This window comes from Erithacus rubecula (genome assembly GCF_903797595.1).
Source record: "Erithacus rubecula genome assembly, chromosome: 3".
NCBI lineage: Eukaryota > Metazoa > Chordata > Aves > Passeriformes > Muscicapidae > Erithacus > Erithacus rubecula.
Genome location: NC_136689.1, coordinates 40,509,355 through 40,533,987, shown reverse-complemented (window position 1 = coordinate 40,533,987; position 24,633 = coordinate 40,509,355). Strand labels below are relative to the sequence as shown.

At 42.5% G+C, this 24,633-nt stretch overlaps 1 protein-coding gene across 4 annotated transcripts in view; it reads left to right on the top strand.

Moving 5' to 3' along the window:
- The window catches only part of TRIM71 (tripartite motif containing 71), a 65,212-nt gene that overhangs the window by 1,675 nt on the left and 38,904 nt on the right, over positions 1 to 24,633 (top strand). For 3 of the 4 annotated variants that reach the window (XM_079301217.1, XM_079301215.1, XM_079301216.1), the window contains one exon: positions 220 to 1,071. In XM_079301217.1, coding sequence (XP_079157343.1) covers positions 253 to 1,071 — 819 coding nt within the window. In that variant the 5' untranslated portion in view covers positions 220 to 252. Of the gene's footprint in view, positions 1 to 98; positions 1,072 to 24,633 lie in introns of those variants that run through there. The other variant, XM_079301214.1, reaches the window with a different exon arrangement.

Below are 24,633 nucleotides of genomic sequence, written 5' to 3'. Positions count from 1 at the left end.
GCAGAACTACCTTCTCCCCGCGCCTCTGCTCTTCCGCCCACGTTTTGGTGTGGTTTGTTTGTTTTTGGTTTTTTTTTTTTTTTTTGGGTTTTTTTTTGTTGTTGTTGTTTTGTTTTTGGGGGGGTTTTTTGGTTGTTTTTTTTTTGAGAGGGAGGAGAGACGTTTTTGCCCCCCATCTCGGGGAGTTCAGGCCCATCGCAAATGGCTTCTTTTCCCGAGTCCGACTTCCAGATCTGCCCTCTGTGCAAGGAGATGTGCGGCTCGCCGGCTCCCCTGTCGTCCAACTCCTCCACCTCCTCGTCCTCCTCGCAGACCTCCAGCTCCTCCGGGGGCGGCGGCGGCTCCTCCTGCGGGGGCCCGCCGCGGCGGCTCCACGTCCTGCCCTGCCTGCACGCCTTCTGCCGCCAGTGCCTGGAGGCGCAGCGGCACCCCGGCGCGGGGGACGCGCTCAAGCTGCGCTGCCCCATCTGCGACCAGAAGGTGGTGATCTCGGAGCCCTCGGGCATGGACGCGCTGCCCTCCTCCAACTTCCTCCTCAGCAACCTGCTGGACGTCGTCGTCGTGGCCGCCGCCGCCGACGAGCAGAAGAACGGCCGCGCCGCCGGGGCCGGCCCCGCCGCGGGCTCTGGCGGCGGCAACAACCGGCACCACGGCCGCCCGCCGCCGGGGCCGCCCCGCGCCGCCGGCTCCTCGCCCGCCGCCGCCGCCTCGGCCGCGCCCTCCTCGACGTCCTCGTCGTCCTCCTCCTCGGGCGGCGGCGGCTCGGCGGCCCTCCTGCTGCGGCGGCCCCACAGCCGGCAGGGCGAGCCCCGCTGCAGCTCCTGCGACGAGGGCAACGCCGCCAGCTCCCGGTGCCTCGACTGCCAGGAGCACCTGTGCGACAACTGCGTGCGGGCGCACCAGCGCGTCCGCCTCACCAAGGACCACTTCATCGAGCGCTTCGCCGCCGGCCCCGCCGCCGCCGGCCCCGCCGCGCCGCTCGCCCTCAGCCCGCCCTACCCCGCCTCGCCCTACAACATCCTCTCCGTCTTCCCCGACCGGGCCAGCTACTGCCAGCACCACGACGACGAGGTGAGCGCGGAGCGTGGTGCGGGAGGGAGGGAGGGAAGGGGCGGCCGCGTTGTCGCCCCTGGCCGGCGCCAGAGGACCCTCGACCGCATCGCTCGCTGCCGGGGGGCGGCGGGGACCGGGCGCGGGGCTGGGGACAGGGGGCAGGGCCGCCCCGCCAGGGGACACACCGGGGGAGGGCGTGCGGCGAGGCGGCGGCGTCCCGGGCGCGCCCCGCTCCCACCGGGCGCTGCTCCGCGCCGCCGCCCGGCAGGAGATGGAGGAGGAGGAGGAGGTGAGCCGGGGGGGCCTCCGCGAGGTGCGGGACATGCCGCTCCCGGAGGCGGCCGGCCGAGCCCCGGTGTGCCCCTGAACGTTTGCAGCGGGGGCATTGGGCTGCTGCCGGCGCTCCGCCCCTCACAGGGAGCTCGTCGAGCGCGTATACCGGGGGGTGGCGGGGCCGTGGAGATGCGAGAGAAAAAAGTTTAGGGCCCCCACAGCCCCAGTGCGAAGTCAAACTGGTTTGTGGAGTCTGCTTTGCACAGCCGTGTTCGGCGTGTAACCCCCTGGAGAAAGAAAAACGAATAAATAGGAAAGGAATATTATTGTGTTGAGAAAAAAACCCAACTTTTTGATTGCTTAATTATAAATAAATAAAAGGTAGTGAAAAAAGCTAGCGGAGATATTAATGCTTGCATATGCCAGCTGCATCTACTGCTCTTGGTCTTGTCTGCTTATGCGGTGGCAAACATCTACTGATGCGAAAACAGGAACTTGCTTTATGTGGTGTTAATCTAAAACGCTTTGGCTTTGCAAGTTTTGATTCTGGTGACCCTAACTAATGTTTCATAGATCTCAAAAGAGGCAGTGGCTTCTTCAAAATGTACTTTAAATTGTCTTAAGTTTCATTGGGATAGTTTCTTGCTGTGATAGTTTGAAACTTGATTTTTCGTTTGAAGCTGGAAAATGGCGATCTGCTGACTTTCCCCTTTTGCTCTGGGGTCAACGCGGGGGGATTTTGCTGGAATTTTCCAGTAACCGGTGTTGGAGGTAGTTTCTTCCTTCCAGGATGAAATTGGACAGCACAACCAGGGGCTTCAGGGAAAAACCTGCCTGAGGGCAGGGGGATAGTACAAGAGTTTCCTGTGGGATGCTTGCTTAACTGATACATGAAGGCATTTAGCCTAGGGAAATGCAGTGATGCCTTTGTCTTCAGTTTTCAGGGACACTTTTTCTATCTCCTCTAATGTTGCTATAGCTATGAAATAATTCTAGAAAGGTCTGGCATTCTGAATTTCTTAAAGTTGCTAGTGCCAGGACAGACCATATGAATTCTGTGGAAGAAAGACCTTAAAGTGACGTTTGGGGGACATGGAAGTGTGATTGAGGAGCAGTCGAGTTTTTAACAAAAAAAGCAACCCAGAAATATGGCGACTGGGCTGCCTACAGCTTTTTGTGGTATCTCAGTGTCTCCTAAGAGTGGGCTTCCTAAAGCACTTGTGTAACATTGAATGCTGTGCTGAAATGAGTATGATGTTCTTAAGACACTGGAAAAAGTTATCTTTCTGCATTCATTTTAGAGTACAACTGGTCTTGTGGTACAGGCTAGAAAGCATCTAGTTTTTGTCCTCTCAGTAGGATGAAAGTTCTTTTTGAAGTGTGTAAAATGAAACAATTGGGGGCTTTTGGCCATAACATAGAATATCCAGCTTCTAATGCAGTATATTCTTCATCACTTAGTAAAAGAGTAGCTGGAATAGAAGCTCCAACGTATTTTGTGGACTTTAAATGCTTAAATTGCAAAAGGAACAAGGTATTGTAGCCTTGCTTAAACTGTATGGCGCTTTTTTTTTTTTTTTTTTTTTTTTTTTAAAGCTTAATTTATTTTACATAACTAATTTTACTTTCAACAGTACACTCTGAAAAGACTACACCTCTTAAAGGGTTGGGTTTGGGTGTTCCTGTCCTGTAGACCTAGAAATTATTTTAAAACAAGTTAGGTATTTTCAAGCCTTTGGCTCCTGTTGAGAAAGGCTTTTATTCTGCAAATTAATGATCTACTACTGTTCTTGATTAGTTCATTTTGGTGGCTCCTTAATGCGGGTGTGCCTGATCAGTATTTGCAAGTATTTATAATTCACTCAAGGGGAATTGTCTGGGAGAGACTGACTGTTGGGAACAGTTTGTCCTGTAAATCTTTATCACTTTGGCTAAAAATATGGGTGAGGTATAAAACTTTTTTTTTTTTTTTTCTGAGAAAGGGTGGCTGCAAAACTGTGAGGGTTATTGCTTGTTTAAGAATGCTATTTACAGCCTCATAAAAGGAACGATAATAGAAAGGCAGCCTTCCAGGAGAGTACTTAGTGCATCACTTAAGCACTTTGTTGGGCTAATAGTGTAGAAACAAACCTGAAATGCAAGGCAGCAATGGTAGCCTGAAACCTTAATATTAGTAAATGAAAGTTCTGTTTCTGCTCAGTATGTGAGAAAAGCTAGTGAGCAGGACATTCCCTCAGATTAATTCATGCAGGTAAGATTTGGGCATAGGCAAATCTCATCTACAAGCTGCTGTAGGAGTAGCTCTCTTAAATGCAGAGCTGTCCTTCCTCAGGATATATATCCTCCTTACTGACCTCATCCCTAAGGGTTTTCTGCACAAAAGTTTCTGGCTCCCTTATTTTATGCCTCCTTGCCTAGAACATGATCCTCCTGTCCTAATATTGCTCCTCATTTGTTACCTTTCATCCTGTTCCTCTCTGGTCTTTCCAGCCCTCCTTCTGGAAATCGCTGTCCATTCCCCATAATTTTCCTTCATTCCACCTCCGTTTTGAGACTCCCTCGAGTGAGAAGGGAAATAGCACCGTGGGTGGTGACTTACTGGGTGTTCCAAGTCTCAAAACAAGACTACACGTACACATTTGCCAGACAAGAGCAGTGTAGTTGCTCATCCTCTTAATGCAGAGAAATGCGGATTTCAGCTCTTAACTGGGGTGTCTGGTGTAGTCTCTTTTTAGTCAAGACTGTTCTGGTCTCGGTTGAGCTGTTGACCCCTGTTGTGTGCTATGAGTGTGTAACAGTCTCTAAAACACAGAATATTGACTGTTAGAGCAGTGGCAAACAGAGGGTAGAACTCTGAACATTGCTTTTCAAATAGACTGCCTGCAGATACTACAGTGTTGCATGAAAGAAAGTGAATAAAACTGTTGTGGGGTGGGAGGGAAGCAAAGGCAAAGTCTTAGAGTTGCTGTTGAAATCCAGTTTGGTGGTTTATTACTGGGAACCTCACTGTCTGATGTAAAATGCTATCATGGCAGCAGGGAAATATTTGATTTCATATATTTGAAAGCATTCTGCAAAAGTAACCATGTTGCAAGCGTGATCATTTTCTTTTGTCTGGCAGTGGCTTTTGTATGGACAGAGTACATATGCTACAGTATGCTACAGTAGCAATTAGGTGTTACTGTTATAAAAACCAACTAGACTAGGACAAGATTTTGCTTTAGTCTTACCTATAATTTAATCAAATATCCTACATGGTAAGTCAATATGTTCATGATTGTTTTATCTATGACTGAAAGAGCACCTCTGTTTTTCTTTTCTTGGAAGCATTAATAGGCTGTAAACCAAACCATGATCTTAGAAAATGTTGGAACAGCTGTAGGACACTTGGCTTTTATTGATAAACTATCTGGATTCGAGTGTGTTTGCAGAAAGTGGAAAATGCCACAAGTGGCAAGTTAATAACTGAGGTTTCATTTATGCCAGAATTCAGCTCCTTGTGTGCTTTAATGTACCTCTTCATGATAACAGAGGCGGATGGTGGAAACACCATAGCAGACTTCTGGCACTTTCTAGGGAAAGTGTGGAGTTGCCAAATTCAGTCAGCTTCATGGTGTGTGACCACTCTAGTTCTTGTTGCTCTACAGATTCCATTTTAGAAGTGGTTCATGGACTACCAAGACATACAAGAATAGCACCTGTAGCACCACAGCTCTCTCCATTGCAAGAAAGGATTTTAAAGGTCTTTCTTCCTTTGCCCTTAGGGAAGACAGACTGTTTCTTCCTTTTCCTTGCAGCAGGTCTGTCTTTGGTTAGGTTCTTAACTGATCAGAGTAATTTACCAAGTCTTAACTTTTTGCCATATTAGTGAGTTGCAAAGGTTCATGGGGCTATTGGAACATGTAGACAATACTCCTAAAATCAAATTGCTATGTTGAATTCTGGGGTTGTTCTTACCTTTTTAGATTACAAATAAAGTGCTTTTTTTTTTTTTTGTTTTACAGATTGTGAAAGATGTAATTTTTGGAGGCTTGTACATGTATAGCGGAAAACATTTAACTGCATAGCTGTAGCTGAACTAAAAGCTACTTATAAGCTGGTACCTTGACTAAATTTGCTGATTGAATTTGTCTAAGCTGTCCTTAATGTAGGGTAAAGCTGTGGTTTCACAATAAGGGAGCAAGCTGTCTTAACATCTCATGGCTACTCAGAGAATAGGGGATCTCATTTCCTCCTCTGTTCTCCCCAGGCTTGGCTGTGCACTCTCATGAGATGCTTCTGTGAGCCAGTTTAATTCACTTAACACGACAGAAAACTTTTTTTTTTCCCTTTTGCTAGCACTGGTGTAAGTTTATTTTAATTGCAATCTGCTATGAAGGGAAAGGAGGAATAGAGTGGTTAGACAGGAATGATAGGTTAAACGTGGTTGTTTTTGTGCAATGGCTTTCCATAGTGCCAAATGCTGAGCTCTGCTCCGTGGTGCTCCCAATGCCATCCACCCACACGTCTCGCCAAAGAGCTTGGCTGATGCAGAGGGAGTGTGCCCAAGTTCCCAGCTCCAGTTCTGCACCTCTTGCTCAAGGGTTATTTATATAAAACTGCAGTGTGTGGTACAGGCTCTTGCTGTTTCTCTTCCTAATGATTATGGGTTTTGCCACCTAACAAAGAGATTAAGAGTTTTAGGAGTGTATCTGGAGGCAGTGGTTTTAAAATGCAGTACTTTGTGTTGCTGGTGTTGTGACTGCTAGAGCTTCAGCTTTAGAGAAAAATGTGCACATGAGCTAGAGAAATGCATACTTCCAGTGTGTGCAAGAGTGCATATAGTTCTTTGTACTCATGCAGCCTTTTTATATCATACTGTTTCTTCTCTTCTGATATCAAATGCACATACAGGTGCCCATCTAAACACAGTGCTTCAGATTTGGTTACTGACAGTTTTTCTTTTTAGAATTTTTACTGATGAAGAAAGCAGGAGTACTGAGTTTTGTTCATATATGATTTATGGAATGTGGATTTAACATCCTTAAGATAAGGGGTTGGGATAATCTTTTTCCACAATAATTTTTAACTTGCATATACTGTTCAGCTATCAGGTGTTAAACCTCTGGGATTACTCTGCCTTACCTTCCCTTTAGATGCCTCTGCCCCATCACATCTTTAGCTTCTGACTCTTCCCTGCATGTAGAAATCTTTTTATTTAACTCCTTCCCTTTAGTAAGGGAATTTAAAACTTAGGGGTTTAAAACAGCTTTAATACTGTACTCAACAGAATTCAAACCCCCTCTTGCTTTGCTTTGCAGTGCCTGGTGTTGAAATCCACTCACCATTTTAGGGTAAATACAGCAAACTTGTCAAGTTTTTCTCTTGGTGGTAATATGATATTGTTACACTGCTGCCCTAATTAAACATTACTTCAGAAAATTTCCAGTGAGTAAAAATTGGAAGAAGCAGAAATGCCTTGGATGTTCAGGCAAATTTCATGGACTGTTTTTGCTTAGAGCATGTCTTTGAAAACCCAAGAATATTGCTGTGTGTAAGGATATTAATGCTTGTGGGCTGCAGCATAGACCTCTGAGGTTATAGTGACTTCTGAGAGCAACTGGAGATGTGCATACAATAAATAGGCATGAAATTAGACTACTGTATGCCCATAATTTTTTTTAAATTACAGTTTTGTTGGAAACTGATGCCTTGATGTGTATCTCATAACTGGGAGAGAAAATCTAGCTGAATTTTTGCTTCAGTTTAGTAATGAAATCTTGCATTGTGTGGAGCAGTTTCTCCTTTCAGCTAAATCTTCAGAGCATGTAAACATGCTTGCTAGACCATGCTTCCTTAAAGGAAAACTACTTAATTCCTCTGTTTTGAAGTCAAGGAGGTATCATTCCTCTTCAATACTGTCTTGACCCAGTCTCTTCCTAGTTTTCCTCCCATACTCCCTTCCTTCCTGCAAAGTTGTTGGTGTCTTTCCATCAGACAAAGAATCATGATGTGTTGAGAGCACAGATCTTAAGCTGCAGAACAATGCACTGAATGCAAGACTAATGTTACCACAGATAAGATTTTACAGAAGGGGTTTATTGTCTTCAGCTGTACTCCACTTTCAGTAGAGCAGTAACAAATATAGTCTTGGGTCATAATTATGTAGTACATATTTTTTACTAATGCTGTTAACCTATCATTCCAAGTCTTTAATTGAAGTGTACTGGATGGGAATGGGACTGGTTACTGCTTGGCAATCCAAGTATTGGTTAATGTAATGAATGGATGTCCCTGATCCTAAATTATATTGGGCATATTGACTTTGTTTCAGCTGTTCACTTCATGGGCTCAGCTGCAGCTCCTTCATGGGTTGTTTTCTCCTTTCTTTGGCTGTGCTTGAAGGAGGGCTCTTGTGGATGGGATAGATTTGACCCTCCTAACAAATTAAGCTTGTGCATCCAAATCAAGTCACAGAAATGAAACAAAAACATGCTAAGGGATTGGAGCAATACTATCTGCCAACTTATACCTTAAGTACAAAAGTTTCTTTACCATGTAATGTCACTTCTGGCATTATTTTATCTTTGCTTTCTGCCCTACCATCTTAAAGAAGAGAAATTGTATGAGGCTAAGACAGTAGCATGCTTCTCAAGTTCTTTTAATTATCAGCTACTTGTTTCTTCCTCTGCTATCAACCCTCAACAAAATAAATCCTTTTCAGTTATAGAGTCCATAGCTGCTAATCTTTTTTTAGCAACTAAAAATGTTGGCCAGCTTTGAATGCTCTAGCTGTATAGCATAGTATGAAAAGGAATAAAACCCAGTACCCACGGATGAGGTTCATGAATTTGTTCTGTGTTGCTCAGGCATCCCAGATATGTGTCCAATACTGACAAAAGAATTAATTCAGTTATGTTTTCAGCTCTAAGAAATAAGGGCTATATTCCTGTTATTTCACTTGAGTGTGTAATATGCATTGCTAAAACCCCCAGGGGGTGAACTTGTTGAATAGGATGATCACTAGTTAGCAGTTTCCTTCATATGTGGTTGAAATATATTTTAAGTGACTAAGACCTGAACTGAAAACTTTAAATGTTTATTGTTGTATGGTTTTGTATGCTTTGTGCCTCTGCCCTGGTGCTGGCTTGGAGAAAATGGATTACCTCCCAGCAGTAGGGAGGCAACTTGGGGCAAGCTCTAAACTTATTGGACTGGTGAGTCACTTTTCAGAGTTGGGTACCTAAAGTTCAGGGGATTGTGAGCTATGCCTTGAATGCTACAGAGAAAAGGACCTCAACTGAAGAAACATGTTAATTGCCTAAACTAATTTGTGAAGCAGACAAATTAACCCAACCAAAGGTGACTGCTGTCACCTCAGCAGCTATGTTTTATTCCTGTTTATTACTACAGTGTTATCTCTCCTAAGATCACTCAGGCAATCACCAAGGCTGTTCTCATACCGATGCCTTCCAGGGATGTGAGAATAGCAGATGCTCTCTTGAATCTGTGTTATGGGGGAGAGGGGTACCTTAATGAGCTAAAGGTAATAGCTGAACTTTTCCCTCTAATGTTAGTCTCCATGCATAAACAAAGTATTTAATGGTGTTCTGTGAAGTTTGTTAAACCCTATCTTTTTCAGCTGATTGCTTGTATTATATGCCCACCTCTTATTTTGTGTATAGCCCATGTTGTTATAAACTACCATCTATTGTAAATATTTCCTTTTGCTAGGCAAGGTATTGTGAATGTGCAGAATTATCAAATGCTGTGTTTGGCTGGATTAAAAGATTAGCAGGGACCTAAAATTCAGCAATCAAACTCCAGTGTGATTCTTGGGTGGAAGTGCTGGAGCTTGTTGTTTGTTGCCCATGTCCCACATTGTCTTGGGTTTTATGGATTCTGTTTGCTGTCTAGAGTGGCTGGCATATGCTAAAAAACAAATGTTATACAACCTTTTGTTCAGCTACTTGTAGTTAACAAAAGGCAAACTATTATTTAAGGTAAAATGTCAGCTCTCAAACTTCAAACCCTTTTGCCTCTCCCTTCACTTCAGTGGTTCTAATTTTTCAGCTGTTCACACTGTTAGACAGTTAAGTGTACAAAATAAAAATCCCTAGCCTTAAATATTGGGTGTAAGCAAAGCTTGAAAACTGTCTGCATTATGGATGGTCCTTAAGCTTTGTAATCCAATATAGTGCTGCATCAGGGACTAGAGAAACGCTGCTGTCTTGTGTCAGGGATGGTAGTGTGAAGCAGCCTGGCACTCACTATCCTCACTATATATCCTCACCTATTCTGCTGTTTGGGGGAATTTTGGGGAAATGTGGAGTCATTTTGGGAAAATTTGGGGGATTTTTTATGAATTTTAGATCGTTTTGGGTCAATTTGGAGCCATTTGGGGGGATTTTGGGGGCATTTTTGGGAGTTTGGGATCATTTGGGGTAAATTTAGGTCATTTGGGGGGAATTTGGGATCATTTTGGGAGAATTTGGGGACATTTATGGGCATTTTTGGGGAAATTTGGGACCATTTTGTAGCAGTTTGGGGCATTTTGGGGGTAATTTTAGGGGATTTTTGGGACATTTTTGGGTCATTAACAGTTCTGCAGTGATTTTTTGATTGGGGTGATTTTTAGTGTCACTTTGGGGACATTGTAGGAGAATTTGGGGCATTTTGAGGGAGTTTGGGTCATTTTTGGGTTAGTTTGGGTTAGTTTGGATCAATTTGGTAATTTTGTGGCAATTTTGGGACCTTTTGGGGTCATTTTGGTTCGTTTTGACGAAATTTTGGGACATTTTAGGGGAATTTTGGGGCATTTTGTGTCATTTAGATACAGCTTTGGGGTAATTTTCGATTATTTTGTTTGATTTTAGTGTCACTTTGGGCACATTTTGGGTGAATTTGGGTAATTTTGAGGGAGTTTGGGCCATGCCCACGGTGGGCAATATGCAAATGAGGGGGGACAAATATTCGGGAAATTACTGTATATGGGGAAAATGGGAAAAAATTGATAAAAAATAGGAAAATATGGGGGGAAATGGTGGTGGAGTGGGAGTTGGGGTGAATTTGGTGGTTTTGGGGACATTTTGTAGCATTTTGGGGGATTTGGGGGTAATTTTGTGTATTTTTGGGTCAGTTTGGGGGGATTTGGGGTCATTTTCCGGTAATTTTGGGGACATTTTTGTTGCGTTTTGGGGCAGTTTTAGGGAATTTTGGGCTAATTTTTGGGACATTTTTAGGTGAACTTGGGGAGAATTTGGGGCATTTTTGGGGGAGTTTGGGCAAATTTGAGGGAATTTTGGGGACATTTTGGGGCCGTTTTAGGGAGTTTGGGATCATTTTAGGGGGATTTTTGGGTCATTATAGTCTCACTTTGGAATCATTCTGGGGTCATTTAAGGACAGTTTTGTGGTAATTTAGGATCATTTGGGGGCATTTTTAGGGAGTTTGGGGTAATTTTTGGGTCACTTTCAGGTTCAAGGAGCCACTGGAGGTTGTGTTGCAAACAGATCTCTGGTCTGATTGTAGCAGAGCTGGAAGGGAAATGTGTTTATTTTCTGTTAACAAATCTGAAATCAAATCTGGGTGTAACCATGGAGGTGCTTCCCCAGCACAGGTTTCAACCATTCTGCTGGAGTGATAAAGCTGTTTTTGCTTGAGCTGTTAGAGGGAAATGAACACCTCCCCATAAGATGACCTTTAACAAATGTTCAGGCACTTGTCACAGGCTTGAAGGAGGTGACCACCACTAAACCCAGGGGTGATTATTAACCAGTGAACCTCAAAACTGGGGACAGCTTGTACTCACACAAGAGACAGTTGTCCATCTTTCATTCACATTCATTTTTCCCTGTAGTATGGCACAACTCTCCTCCCTGCCACTACTGAACCAAAGACCATCCCACCAAAGAGAGATATTTATATTTACACTCTCATTCTCCATTTCCAGAGATGAGACTGACACATCCCCATTACCTCTTGCTCGTGTACTCCACTGGCCTCAGTGACACTGGTCTCCTGGGCATGGGTGGCCTTCACCTGAAGCACACATCACTCACTAGATCAGTTACTTTCCTCTGAGTCCACACTAGCAGATGCTTCCACACAAAATGTTTTGCTCAGTCCCTTTCCCTAACACAAGAGCCCAGAACAAACACCATTCAAGCCTCTGGGACCTTCCCCCATCACTGTTTGAAATCCCCCTCAGAGCATCCTGGACAGCCTTAATCATCAGCTCAGTCAGGAATTTATATCCTGAGAATAATGCCACCCCAGAGCACAGCTATTCACCTGGGCAGTTCTTGGATTCATGTTCTCAGCCTCTGTAGGACACTGGTTGCCAATTCTGGATCTCTTTGTCAGAGGAGGCAATAGAGGCTCTGTTTCCTCAACAGCTTCAGTACTCCACTTGAATTTACCCACTAGGAAGAGGAAGTGTTACCTAAGTAAATAATAACTTTAAATTATTTTTTAGCAGGGGAGGCAAACAGCTACAAGCAGGTTCAGCAGCAATTTGCTTCAGAAATCCAAATTCCAGTGCAATCCTAATGGTTGACAGAGCACTACTTTGGATTGTTTTGAATGTTTTAATGAAATTAATTGGATGCACTTCAAGTAGTAAGGATAAAAGTAGGATTATTTTCCTAGTTTAAACATACTGAAGGATGTAAACAAGAATTGAATTACTATTCACATTAAGTAACCACAACATGCTTCCATCTCACCAATCACACAACAATGCTTAAACTTAAAATTAAAAATATTTGTGGCACCTTTGGGATTGTTGGTAGTGCAAAGTTCTTCTAAATCAAAGTTGTAGGACAAACCCCCAAAAGTTTTACAACCAGATCAGCTCCACATTGGCTGTTGTGCTTACACTGATCCCTTTCATGCATCTCTGACACCCTCAGGACTCAGTGCCTGGCTGGCAGCTGCAGTGGTGCCTTACCTACGCCCTGCTGCTCAACCACTTTGGAAATGATTCCCTTTACTGCAAAGTGCATGTGCTACCAGGGATTTACGGATGCAGTCTAGCAGATAAGGAAAGATCAACAGGCAGCAGCAGGACCAGTAAATCCCACATATGGTACAATGGGCATCTCTTATTGATAAATTCTAAAGAAAGGTTAGTGATTTTAAAGAAACATTTGTGAAAATATTGATGTAATGATTTCTCTTGTAATGCTCCAGCACCTTATTCCAGCGTGAGAAGCAGTGTGTGATTTTTGGGGGTTTTTTTTTGGTTTTTTTTTTTGGTTTTGTTTTTTTTTGGGGGGGGGAGGTCATTTTGGGGAGATTTTGGGACATTTTATGAGAAATTTTGGGAAAATTTGGGGGATTTTGATGAATTTTGGGGCAGTTTATTGTTCATGTAAGTGAGGAGTTGTTAAATATGTGACATTGCAGTAGGAGGGTCTCTGTTGCCTGTAAGAGGTGAGGATAGAAGAAGGTAAGGACAAAAAAGAAATTATATGTGACTGAGGGTGGTCAATAATATAGGTTATGATTAATAACTGGGAGATGAAATAACTGTTATTTGCCCCCTTCCCTCAGATACTACTTTATTTTCTTTCACCAAAGGGAACTGAAAGCCATTATCCAGGTGAGCCCCTCTTGTTACAGCAGTCTTGTGAAGGTTCAGGTAATTCCCCAAGGAGTCACTCATTCCAGTGGCTTTTGTGCACCCACACTGAAGTCTGTAGTTGTCCAGTTCAGCCAAAATAGATGTCACTATGGAGAGAGGCAGCCCCAGCATCTCTCCTTTCCCTGCTTGCTCATTCACAGGACTTTACTGCTGCTGAAGTGGCAGGCACTTTATTACTCAAATCAAAGATCTCTTCTGTTTTCAGAAAGATCAGCTCCTTATAATTGCCCGGTCCTAGTTTGTATGAGCACTCCTATGACAGGACTGAGGGGAAGGAACAGCAAGGTAAAGGAGGTAGGACTGTGTTTTTGATATAAAATTGCCCTTTAAAATCAGAGATGAGGAGTCAGGGCTTCTGATGGTCCCTGCCCTACCAAGACACACTGGGGCAGCAGTGTCACCCCAGTGTGGATGGGGACAGAGGGCACTGCCAGCAGCAAGGGGAAGGGCTGTGTTAGGATCAGCACAGCCTGTAAGGATAGTATTGGATAGTATCCTTACTATTGCTGATCTTCTGTAGCCTTGAATAATGCCATGTCAGGCAGTGGAGGCTGTAAGGGAGAGCCATCAGGCAGCTCTGGGGTCTTGCTGTGCTTTGGAACAGCCATACAGTTCCAGGACGTTCTAATAAGTGCATGTACAGCAGAGGGAGTGTATTTCTTTGAGGAAGAACTTTCTTAGAGAAAGAAGGAGCAGCGTGCCTCCAAGCCATCTTTTTTCCCCCTTTAAAAGCAGTGCCGGTAAAGGGTTAAATTCCAGCCCCTGCAGCACACCCCGCCCCCACCGCTGTATATGGTGTGCCCAAAGGCACTGGAGATTTAATACATTGAAGTTGGAGCGTGAAGGGGGTCTGCAGCCTGCTAGACAAAGTCACTCAAATTTCAAGAATACTTGATCCATACAAGGATGTTACTTGAGAAAGGCATGGCTTCTCTGTTCAGAAACCGGTTGCCGAATGAGCCGGCCGAGTGTCCCAAGCACAGCTTTTGTGGCCACATGAGCAAACTGGAAACCAGACTTTCTTTAACTGATGGTTGACTGATCAGCAAGCTAGCAAAAGCTCTTGTGAGAACCAAACAGCCTCCCCTCAGAAAAGTGGTTATTTGTAGGGGAAAATGAAAATTGTTGTTTCTTCCACTGAAGTGCTTGGAAGTCTTGGACACTATTGTGCGGACAATGATATGAGAGAATTTAGTTGAATTGACTGAATATTATTCTGAAAAACTGAAAAATAATTTCCCCTGGCTAGTTACTGTAGAAGTACCTACAGTGTTGCAGCTGTGTCCCAATAGGATGTATTTGGTGTCAACTTCTGTTAAAGGCTTTTAAATGGATGGGCAAATATTGCATGGGAAGGAAAAAAAAGAAAAACAAAACCAAAATTACCATAATAAAGCATCTGGTACTGGAAAGATCAGGGAATGGGTCTGGAGTGGATTCTACCCTGAAAGAAATAACAACTGAGTGAGCAACAATAACAAAACAGTAGGGAATTGGAAAGGATGAAGTACAAAAGAATTCCTGGAACACAGAGGTTCCAAGTCTTTCTAGTGCTGCTCTTGTATGTACTAAAATGGTAATGGGGGTAAAATTTAATAGTGTCTTTGATTCTACCCCTCTTGTACTTCATACAGTTATCAGTGAGGGGGTGGATGTAATAATTCCTGCCTCCCCCAGTATCATGAAAGTATTGATAAGATTAGAATTAAGAATTGGATTAGAGTTCTAAATGATGGCTGTTTTACAGAGTTCCCAAAGGTACTACATGCCCTCTCTTAGTGGGAAGGTGCTGTCTACTTTGTGTTCCAGACAACATGTATTTTAATTGACCATATTCCATGGTATCTCCTGTGCTCTTCTAGCATTACTAGTTTTTTTCAAGGGCTCTGAGCCTTCTGCTGGATAACTAATGAATGGCTCCATAGCTTTCTGTTGCTGAAGCATGGCTCCCTCACTTGAAATACCCTGTGGTTGGTGGGATGGTTCATAGGGAGGTTCACAGTGGGCATTCTAAGCAGGCAGGGCTAAGTGGAATCAAGGCTGAAGTGTCTTCAGCTGACAATTTGCTGGAGGGCTGTCCTCTCCAAACCTCCAACCACTCCTGAGATGGGCTTTTTGCATTTGTATGCACTTCCCAATGCATACAAATTTGATAAACTTCCTAAGTTTTAGGCAGTTGTGACTTGTCAAGGCAAATACAACTTAATCTTCATGTTACTGCTTTTCTGGCAAAGGTGGAGTTATCCCACCTTTGCACCTTGTCAAAGTAGTTCATTACATGCCTCTGAATCTGAACTGTTCTCAGGAGCAGCTTTGTCAAGTTGGTCCAATTTCTTTGTCTCTTACCAAGACAGGTGGAAAGCCTCTAAGGCCACGTTCTGCTGAACCTGATGGGATACATGTGGAGCCCTCATTCCAGATGGCTTATTCTTCAAATAATATTTACAGGGAGCAGTTGTATGCCTTGATGTAGTTACATATTCTTATATGGTTAGAGCATGTTGGTAGTAACAATTGAAAATTCTTTATGATTTAGAAGCTAGGTCTTCTACAGAACTACTATAGAGATTTTTTTCCTGGAAGTTCTGAAGCACTGCAGTTATAATTAATATAATGTGTGCATTTCATTTCCCCTTGTAGGAAGCTTTGGCATTGACTTGGATATAGGTAAGGTCAGCATGTCTTTCCAAAGAATGGAGTAGTTGGATTCTGTGGCTGGCCACTTGAGCTTGTAGTGGCATACTTGGGCTTGGCTTAGATCCAGAGGCTCTTCTTTCACTGGAACACTTCCTTGTCAGTCCTTTCATTTCTTTTCCTATGCCTCTGAGCCAGTGAAGGGGTTCAAGTAGTACGTGATTACTGATAGTCTTTTACTAGTGCTCCTATCTTGGTCTCTTGGCAACAATGCCAAAAAACTTTATACACTGTGAGAACAAATAGGAGAACCATAATTTAAAAGTGCAGGTGTTAACATAAGTTTACTTTCACAGAGCAACAAAAAAAAACCAACTTGAGCCGTTTTAAAAGTTAATAGTTTCATTTTCTTATGTCAGTTTTTAGATGCAATCAATTAACTTATACTTTTCTTCAGAGAGTACCATAATTTTTATAGTTGTGGAAGTTATTTAGGGTACTAAACTACTTAACTTTATTTTAATTTGTTTCAAATTTGCTTTTCTAGCTGCAGGAACTTAGTGAGGAGGAGTTGTGTCATTTGACAACCAGTTTCTTAAAGTGAAGTTATGCCTTTCAATTAACATCCTTGTAAACACAATTCATTGCACTTTTGTTCTGTATATAATATTGCTTTTGACACCTGTTCTTAATGCCAGCCTATGCCATTTAGTAGAGAACAGGGGCTGCTAAGGAGCTTCAGCTGATGAAACTCCTCAGTGGTGTGGACTGGAGACTTTCTCTTGTCCAGACCTGCTCATCTCATTTCCTTCCCCAGCTCTGCCTTAAACTTTGAGAAGGAAGTTGAACAACACGGATGCTTTGAAAAAATTTTCAGTGAAAGCCGTAGTTGTGCATTTCATTATAAAGCATTCTTGTGACTAAGCATCTGACTCTTAAAATGTCATGTTTTTTGGTAGTGCAGGTCACTGTGTAACCATGGAACAAGTGTTCATTCCTCTCAGCTATTCAGTAATACACTTTTTTTGTTGCTGTTCATTTGTCTTCATTATATATTGTCAGTGTATGCATGTAAACATCATTTTTATATAGTATTTATGAGGGTTTGGCTAGCGCAGTAAGAACAACTTATTTTCTCCTGAATGAAAGAATAAATCTTGACAGTTAATCAATCTAGGAATAATGTATTGAACCAGTACCCTGTCAGAACTGTTGTTTTGTCTTCACCAATGTTCAATACAGCTGTTTCAGAAAAAAAAAAAAAGGAGAAAGCTATTTAGTATGTATTTTAGAGTAACTGGTCTGCAATATGTCCCTCTACTTAAAATTTTAAGTTATTGTGGGGAAGCCTTGACATTATTTTAATATTAGTTTTCTAATATAAGCAACAGGAAAAAAAATCATGATCTTAACTAAAAATACAGTAAAATGCATGAAATTCAATATGATCTGGTCTACAGGAGAACATAGTATTTTCATCAGTGTGTTTGTTTGAATTTTCAATTCATTTTAACACCATCCCAGGAGGAAACATAAGAGGAAACACTTTTCACCAGCTAAGGGATAGATTGGAAAGAGGAAATGTTGCATATCAAAGCAAAGACCAAAATGAAAAATAGAATAGTGATACCTCCCAGCTGAGATTATGGTATGGTATCCAAATGTGCTGTCAGCAGGTGAGAGACTCACTGACATGGAATACTGTCTTGGAAATCTTGTTTGTTTCATCTAGTTATTCCTCAGCATATGAGAACAGTGTGTTAACCTCATTGCAGAATTCAGGTACATTTGTGTATGGCTTATCTGGGGATGGAAATCAGACAGACTGCTTGGGGTAATGATAACCTCCCTCCTTAACTCTCTCCTAATTATCAGCTTTTTGCAGTTTATTCCTTCCTTTGAGAGCAGTTTTTTCATTTTATGTAGTAGTGTCTAATTTAGCTCCAAAGCTTCCTGGTATGAATTTTCCTTAAGGTGTGTGTAAAGAAATAGTCAACACATGTGTTAGCAGATTCAGGTTTTGGATATAGATGGGGCAATTTTCCATTTGGCTCCCCTGGCAGAGATACTTTGATAAATAGCTATGTAGTCCCTTGCAGAGGGAGGGAAGTAGTATGGGGAAATAGTCCAAGGTGACCGACGCAGCTCCAAATCTAGCAACTTGTTTTGGATGCACATATTCTAATAAAGTAGCACATGTTTTTTGAGCAGCATGATGTGAAATGATATAAAATGCTACACTTATTATCTTACTATCTAAGAATGGAAATGACTCCTCAGAAGCCCCTGTCTAGCCCAGGAAAACTGTTGCTAGTCATTCACATGGATACAAATGGCTGTTGGGAGATCCTTTCCTAGATCAGTAAGAGTCAGAATATCATGGTGTGTGGGTTGTTTTTCCCCACTTCATGTATCTGTTTTTCTCCAGGCAGGGGAGACATTCCTGCCAAATATGTGTGCCATTGCTCTTTTTCTGCTACAGCTAGGTGGAAATGCTTTCAAAATGAAAGATCTTTGTAAATCAAAGTTTAAACAAACAAAAAGAAACAAAACCAGCCAAAACAAATTCTCAAAACACCCAGCTCTCATGTGGTCAAAGAAGCCACTTCTTGGAGTAAGCTGGCTTGTTTCATGTTTGATCCCATATGGAGTTACGGAGGGAAACCATTCCTCGAGTGCTTTTGTTAAATAAAGCTGTTGCCATGAATTAAGCAACGCTGCCCTGGAATGTTTCTGATCATGGTCTTGCAGAGCTTGTGACCTTTGCACTGAACATGTGAACTGAAACTTCATCTTCCAGTGTTCAATAACCATGTTAAAAATTCAGAGGTGAGGCAGTCTTGGGATTTCCTTAGGCTAGCTTAAATGCCAAGTGAAATTTAAGTACTGATTTATTCAGTTACTCTTCCTTTTTTTTTTTTTTTTTTTTTTTTTGTGCTAAGTCTAAGCTACAATTTGTATTATAAATCTGAAAATTCTTTATCAATTAAAAAGACCTCCACTATTGCATAGACAATGTCTTAAAAGGCTTTCATTCATAGAAGCCTACTGAAGCACTAAAGTATTGCCACCTTCTTGTCTAGATGCATTCAATTACTCTAATTAGAATGTCTGTAGTAGTATACTACTACTGCTTCTTAAGGCAATTGCTTTGACCAGGTTGTAGTGCCTGCAGAGGATATCCAATTTTAACTGAGCTGCAGCTGAAAGGGCAAGAGAAGCAGTTTAAAAACCTGTGACTCTTGCAGTCCATAACTTTGATGCCACTGGACTTCCTACCCAAATTGAATGCTACTAACAATTAGTCTTTTTCCTGTTGACCAGATAGGAACACTGCCACCTCTTGGCTACTCCTGACCTTTGTGAACAACTTTATTTCTTGTGATGCTTTCTGGTGCAGTGTTTCTGAATAATTAGGTGGTGGTGTAGCAAAATAATATATATAATACTGTAGACTTGAGATCCTAGTAATTGTGGATTCTACCCTGGAAGAGAAGAAACATGGAGTATTACTTGGTCAAGTGCCTTTCAACTCTGACCCATAGCGGTATACATCCCTTAAAAATATACAACTTATGATGGACTTTTGCCCTCACTGGATTAGCTAGCCACACGATTTGATAACAGTGACATCTGCAAGTAATGTCTGGCACAAAAGGGTTTCAGCCTTTATGCCATAAAAAGGGAATTGACAAAGTATTTTTATTTGATTTTGGTCAAAACTATGTTGACTAAATGCTGAATTCTACAGCTGGGGGTGGGGGAAAAAGGCTGCATTAGGTTCTGACCATGTTTCTAATACTAGTTTTAGTGAAGCTGGCTTGAGGAGTAGTTTAAAATACTGAAGGTTCAGGATTCCCTGTGTTGTGGGGAGCTACAACAGTTAGCCCTTAATTCTGGAGCACTTCCTAGTTAAAAGGGATGCTATGCCTCTACCCAGAGGACTTTTCTTGCAGCTTTGTCTTTTTCTGTAAACATCCAGTGTTTGTCTAGTGTGCAGTGAACTTAATGCTAGAGAATATGCACAGAAGGGTGACTTCTTCAGCCAGTTAACCTGCCACAAGCGAACTGACCCTTGAGGAACCACTAATGCTGGCTTTTACTCTAACAAGCCAGTCCAATGAGTGCTGGGAAGAACTCCTACTAAAATCTGCCCATGTGACAGAGAGTCTGACCTGCTCTTCTCAGAGGACTTTTCCTGTAGAAAATGCTGGTGCAAAGCAGTGACACCCATACCAGCTAGTTACAATCCCCACCTCAAGCAGAGAGGTTTAGTGGAATGTAGAAACTTGAGAGAGAGACAAGGTGCTTACAGAACTTGAGAGGACTTCAGTGGTTGAGTGGGATTGTCAGGATGCTAACAACATCCTGACTCCTATATTAGCAACTGCAATTAATTTCTGGATATGTAACTTAAGCTCCATAATGGCAATAGAGGATCTGGGTTTCTAGCATCTGTTCATAAGTTGCATCTCAAAACCCTTTCTCAAAGGTAATCTCATTCCTACACCCCCTACCCCAGCCCCTTCAGGTGTGGGGGTGGGAGGGAATGATGGGGAAGAGGTTTTGTGCTGTTGTATCCCTGTTTTATGCATGTCTCAAAAATGAGGCAGGTGTAAATCCAATTTCCTGTGAATGAACTTTCAAATATAACTTCTGAGATGGTAGTTTAGAGTCTCTGGTGGGAGAGACTTTTATAGAAAAACCAGAGTGACTGAAAAGGAAAGTAAGGAAGAGCCTGGCTTCCTCATCAGTAGGAGAGGAGGGGGCCTGGGGTGAGACTCAGTACTCCAGTGGCTCTTATCTAATATAAATAAATTACTTATTAAAAACAAACAAAAAACCCAGAAAAAACAACATATTTTTGTTTACTAGAAAAACCTCTGTGTTTAGTTTTGATGGGATACAGATAAAGGTGTATTTTGCTGCTGCTATGGCATTAATGAAAATGCTACTTATTTTTGAGCATACTTAGTGCACAGTCAGTTGCAGTGTATAAGCAGCAGTGATGGATTTTTAAAATGGAGGCTTGCTAGAGGGAGGAAGGATTGATAAATATGTATCTAAAAATTATTGAAAAGCATTAATTTTCAGAAGTGTTTCTGTAGTGCCAGATTCATTAGGATAAAATGTTAATTGAATAGTTGTGGTTAATTTGTGATAAGTGAACAGATAATGGAAATTTCAGGATGGCTCAGGGCTATTACGATGGCTAAGTATTTTGCATGGAAGGACAAAAACCTACCTTAAGGATTTTTTTCAGCCTTTTTGACAAAGCTTAAGAGTTTTTAACATCTCAAAACATGTTTGACCTCCCCACCCTTAAGCCATTTTGACACTCTTTACCATTGCATTTCAACAGGAAAGAAAGATCCTTTTTATAGCCAAATGGCTTCCTCCTTCTCTTCTCCTCTTTTCCCCTCCATCCCCCACCCCAGAGAGCCTTTCTAGTGCTCAGGCTTCAGCTGCTGCCTGGATACTGGCTACATCTGTCTTGTTTAGATGGTCCTAAGAAAAAACAGCACTGAATGTGACCGGAGGGCCAACAAGATATGTTTCTTTTCAAATTTGAAAGGAAGCCCTGCACTTGCTTCTGCTTCTTTCTCTAAGCTGTTTTTAAATCAATCATGGCTCTTGCTGGTAAATGTTTTCAATCCCCTCCCTCCCAGAAATGGTCAAAATCCAAAACATTTGAAAAAAGTCTAACGAGTTAAAGATGGTGTTGTTCTCAAGCCTGTTTCCCCACATACAGCTTCCAATTTAAGGAAATAAACTCTTTATGGGCTCTTGTTTTAAGTCATTGAGAAAAGTTTCAAAGAGGATAGTGTGACTCTAGGTGGAATTTGGAGGTTTGCAAGTCCATAAATACTTACACTGATGGCAGACTGGGCTTTTGTACTTGTACTCCTATTTGTGTTAAAAGGGACAGCATTAAAAACTGATCCTGGACCTAAGCAGTGCTTGATGTTTTGTGGTGAAAAAGATGGTGACTGTCAGGGAAAGAGTAATTATGTGAGGCAGATGGAGGACCAGTAGTTCCTATTTTGGGGGAATCATTTGATATTTTTAGAGTGCAGGATTAGGGCAATGACAATCTCTGCCAGTCAAGAATGGAGTTACAAAAATGTGGGGTGGTGGTTCTGTTTTTAAAGGTTTCTCAGCTGGGTGGGGGGAAGCCGTGCAACTTGATCCTGTTCATAAAATTCAGCCATAGCTAAAATGGATTTGCCCTTGTGACAATCTCTTGTTACTCACAAAATAGGAGACTGTATTAATGCATGAGAACACGCTGATGTTTTTGCATCACAACCTGTGTGTGTCTGGCTGGAGGCGCTAACTTTTGGTTAGCAGTGCCTTTAGCACCCTCCTAGCTGAAAAATGCATCTTTATAATGAACTGTAGGAAACAGAGGGGAAAGAAATAGCAGAAGAAATTGCTCTTTTAAGAGTTCCTATCATCCCTTGATTAAATAATGATTGCTACTACTTTTATTGGTTAAGGTTATCAGCTATTTCATTTTTAATAGGCTTATATTACAGTGAATAGTTCTGTGCATGAGCTCTATTTTATTGCTAGCTGTGATGTTTATAGTCATGAAAATAAGGAATAGTTGTCATGTTACTGTTGCGACTTGGGTGTCCAAGAACCTTGTCCTTTAAATTTTGTGGAAATGTTGCCAGAGTGAAACTGTGTTTCATTTCAGCATTTCCTCTGTAGTTACAGTGCTTGAACTTTGGAATCCACTTTCCTGGCCTTTGTGTGGGGAGGCAGAGCAAAATGGATGTTTGCCCTGAACTCAGCACGTGCACTGAGCTTCAGATAACAATTATTTGGCTTTTTAACATCCTTGTGTTTGGCATGTTGAGCCAGCCACACGGGGCTGTCCTGTGTTTTAATTTCCACTAACCTCGTGTTTCTGTGCAGAGATGTATTACCTTACCCAGCTCTGAGGTGATTTCAGCTTGTGTTCTGGAAAAAGACTCTGAAGTTTGGTTCTTAGATGTGTTATAAGGACAAGTCTCTACCTCAAGGCAGTCTCTCAATGCATGCTGCAGGATTTGGTGTAGAATGGGTAGCTTACTCCTAGAACAAAAGGAGTACTTTTAAAATGTGTTTCCTTGCAAAAATAGGAAAACAGATTTGCAAAAAGTGAATTTAATAATTCTGACTCGATTTCTTCCAGACTTGAAGGTGTAGTTTTCAATTTATTTCACCGATTTAATAAAAATTAGTGGCCTGACAGCTGTTGGCTCTCAGCAGACCTGAGAGGTCACAAACTAGAGTGGGCTGTTCCTATACTGGTGGGTTTAACAGTGCTGGCACAAGCTGATACATACACTAGCTAGATTTTTGCCTTCACCAAGAAAGCTGTGGAGCCCTCTGAGTTAAACACACTTGCAAGTAAGCTGTAGCGTTGTTTTCAGACTTCTCTTGAGAGATGTGGAGTTACCTGTCTGAAATGACCTGCTAATGCCCAAAGACCTCTCTGACTTGAAACCCATGTCCCATTTTACAGCCTGTACCTTTTCCCCTGCAGAAAAATGGGGGGCTGGGGGATAGGGATGGAGATTAATGTATCATTAATGATCAGCCCTTGCTTGATTTTCGGTTTGCTAAAAGCTGAGGAATTTTGAGTTTCTGTCATATTCTGTCAAAAACCCAGCACTTGGCCCATATTAGCTCTGTGTGCTGCTCTGTTCCTCTGGTGTGGGGTGGCAGGATAACACCCAGTGCACGCAGGAGTCGTGTACAAAAGGGGGGAAACTGAGGGCATTAATACTGTGTCAGCGCTAATATCAACCTCCCAATCTTTATTCCTTGTCACTGGAAGCTGAAGTTTGGCCGCCTCCAGCCCCTAAAATGGAGGCTGTTTGCTGATACAAAGGCAAGCTGCGATGCTGCTGCTGTTGCCGGAGGGCGTTCCCTCCCCACCGCTTGGCTCCTCAGGCGCTGGTTCTGCCGTGGCCCCAGCGAGCCAAGGGGATGCTGCTGCTGCTGCTGCTGTGTTGGGGAGGAGGGGCAGGCTGGTCCCTCTCTGCCCAGCTCTGCTTTCCCACCACTGGCTTGTACATCAGCACCAACTCTTGCACCTGTATAGCACTCCTGTCACTTTCCCATCATCAGTACACCAGGCTGTGTTAGGGACTGATGAGCAGCTTCATCCTTTATCATTATGGATGAGTTTTCAGGGTAGTCTTCACATCACTTCTCTGCTTGTCTGAACTGGGAGGGTGCTTGAAAGGGTGGTGGTTCTTGAGGAGGTGTGTTTGCTTGGGTTCAGCCTTGAAGCCTTTGTGAAACCTCTGCTGTGTAGTTGTGAAAGCAGGCTGAGATTGTGCTGGTGCTGCATCATGGAATAGATAAATGCTTTGTGTAAGTTCGGAATCTTTTTGGAAATAGAGCTGACTTCCTCTGACAGCATCCACAATACAGCCCTGGGGACTTGTAATTCTGCCTAAACTGGAGGGGAGAAGTGATGTGGGATTGGGATAATTACCTGAAACCTGGAGTCTCTTGGGACTGAATAGCTTCTGTTTGATACCATGAAACCACAGTATTAAACAGCTTTCTCTTGCAGTAAACCTTGAACCACATGCACCATCAGGTCCAAAGTATTGCTTGCAGTGAATTAGCTTTTTTTTTTTTTTTTTTTTTTTTTTCCTTCAGCACATTAAACTATGCCACTAACAGAAGAGCAGTCTTTATCAGAAGAGGCACTGGTCTCTACTGCATGAGTTCACAAAAGTCAGTGTGAAATCTGTAATGGGGGCTCTTGCCTTGTTCCTCAGTTTACCAGAGCCTTTTGCAAAACCATCTTACAGTGGAGCTCTCTACACTTTGACTTGTTAAGTTGTAATGCTTTATCTTTCAGATTTCCTGCTTGTGTCTGGCACAACTTTTCACCTGTCTTCTAATTCAATACTTGGGAGTTTTTTGAATGTGGCTTTAATGAACAAATATAACTTTGGGTAAAGGGAAGAATATTAATGTACAGTGTAACAGGGGCTTCTGTTCACTGTAAGGGTCTTTTGACCTGCTTATTAGTG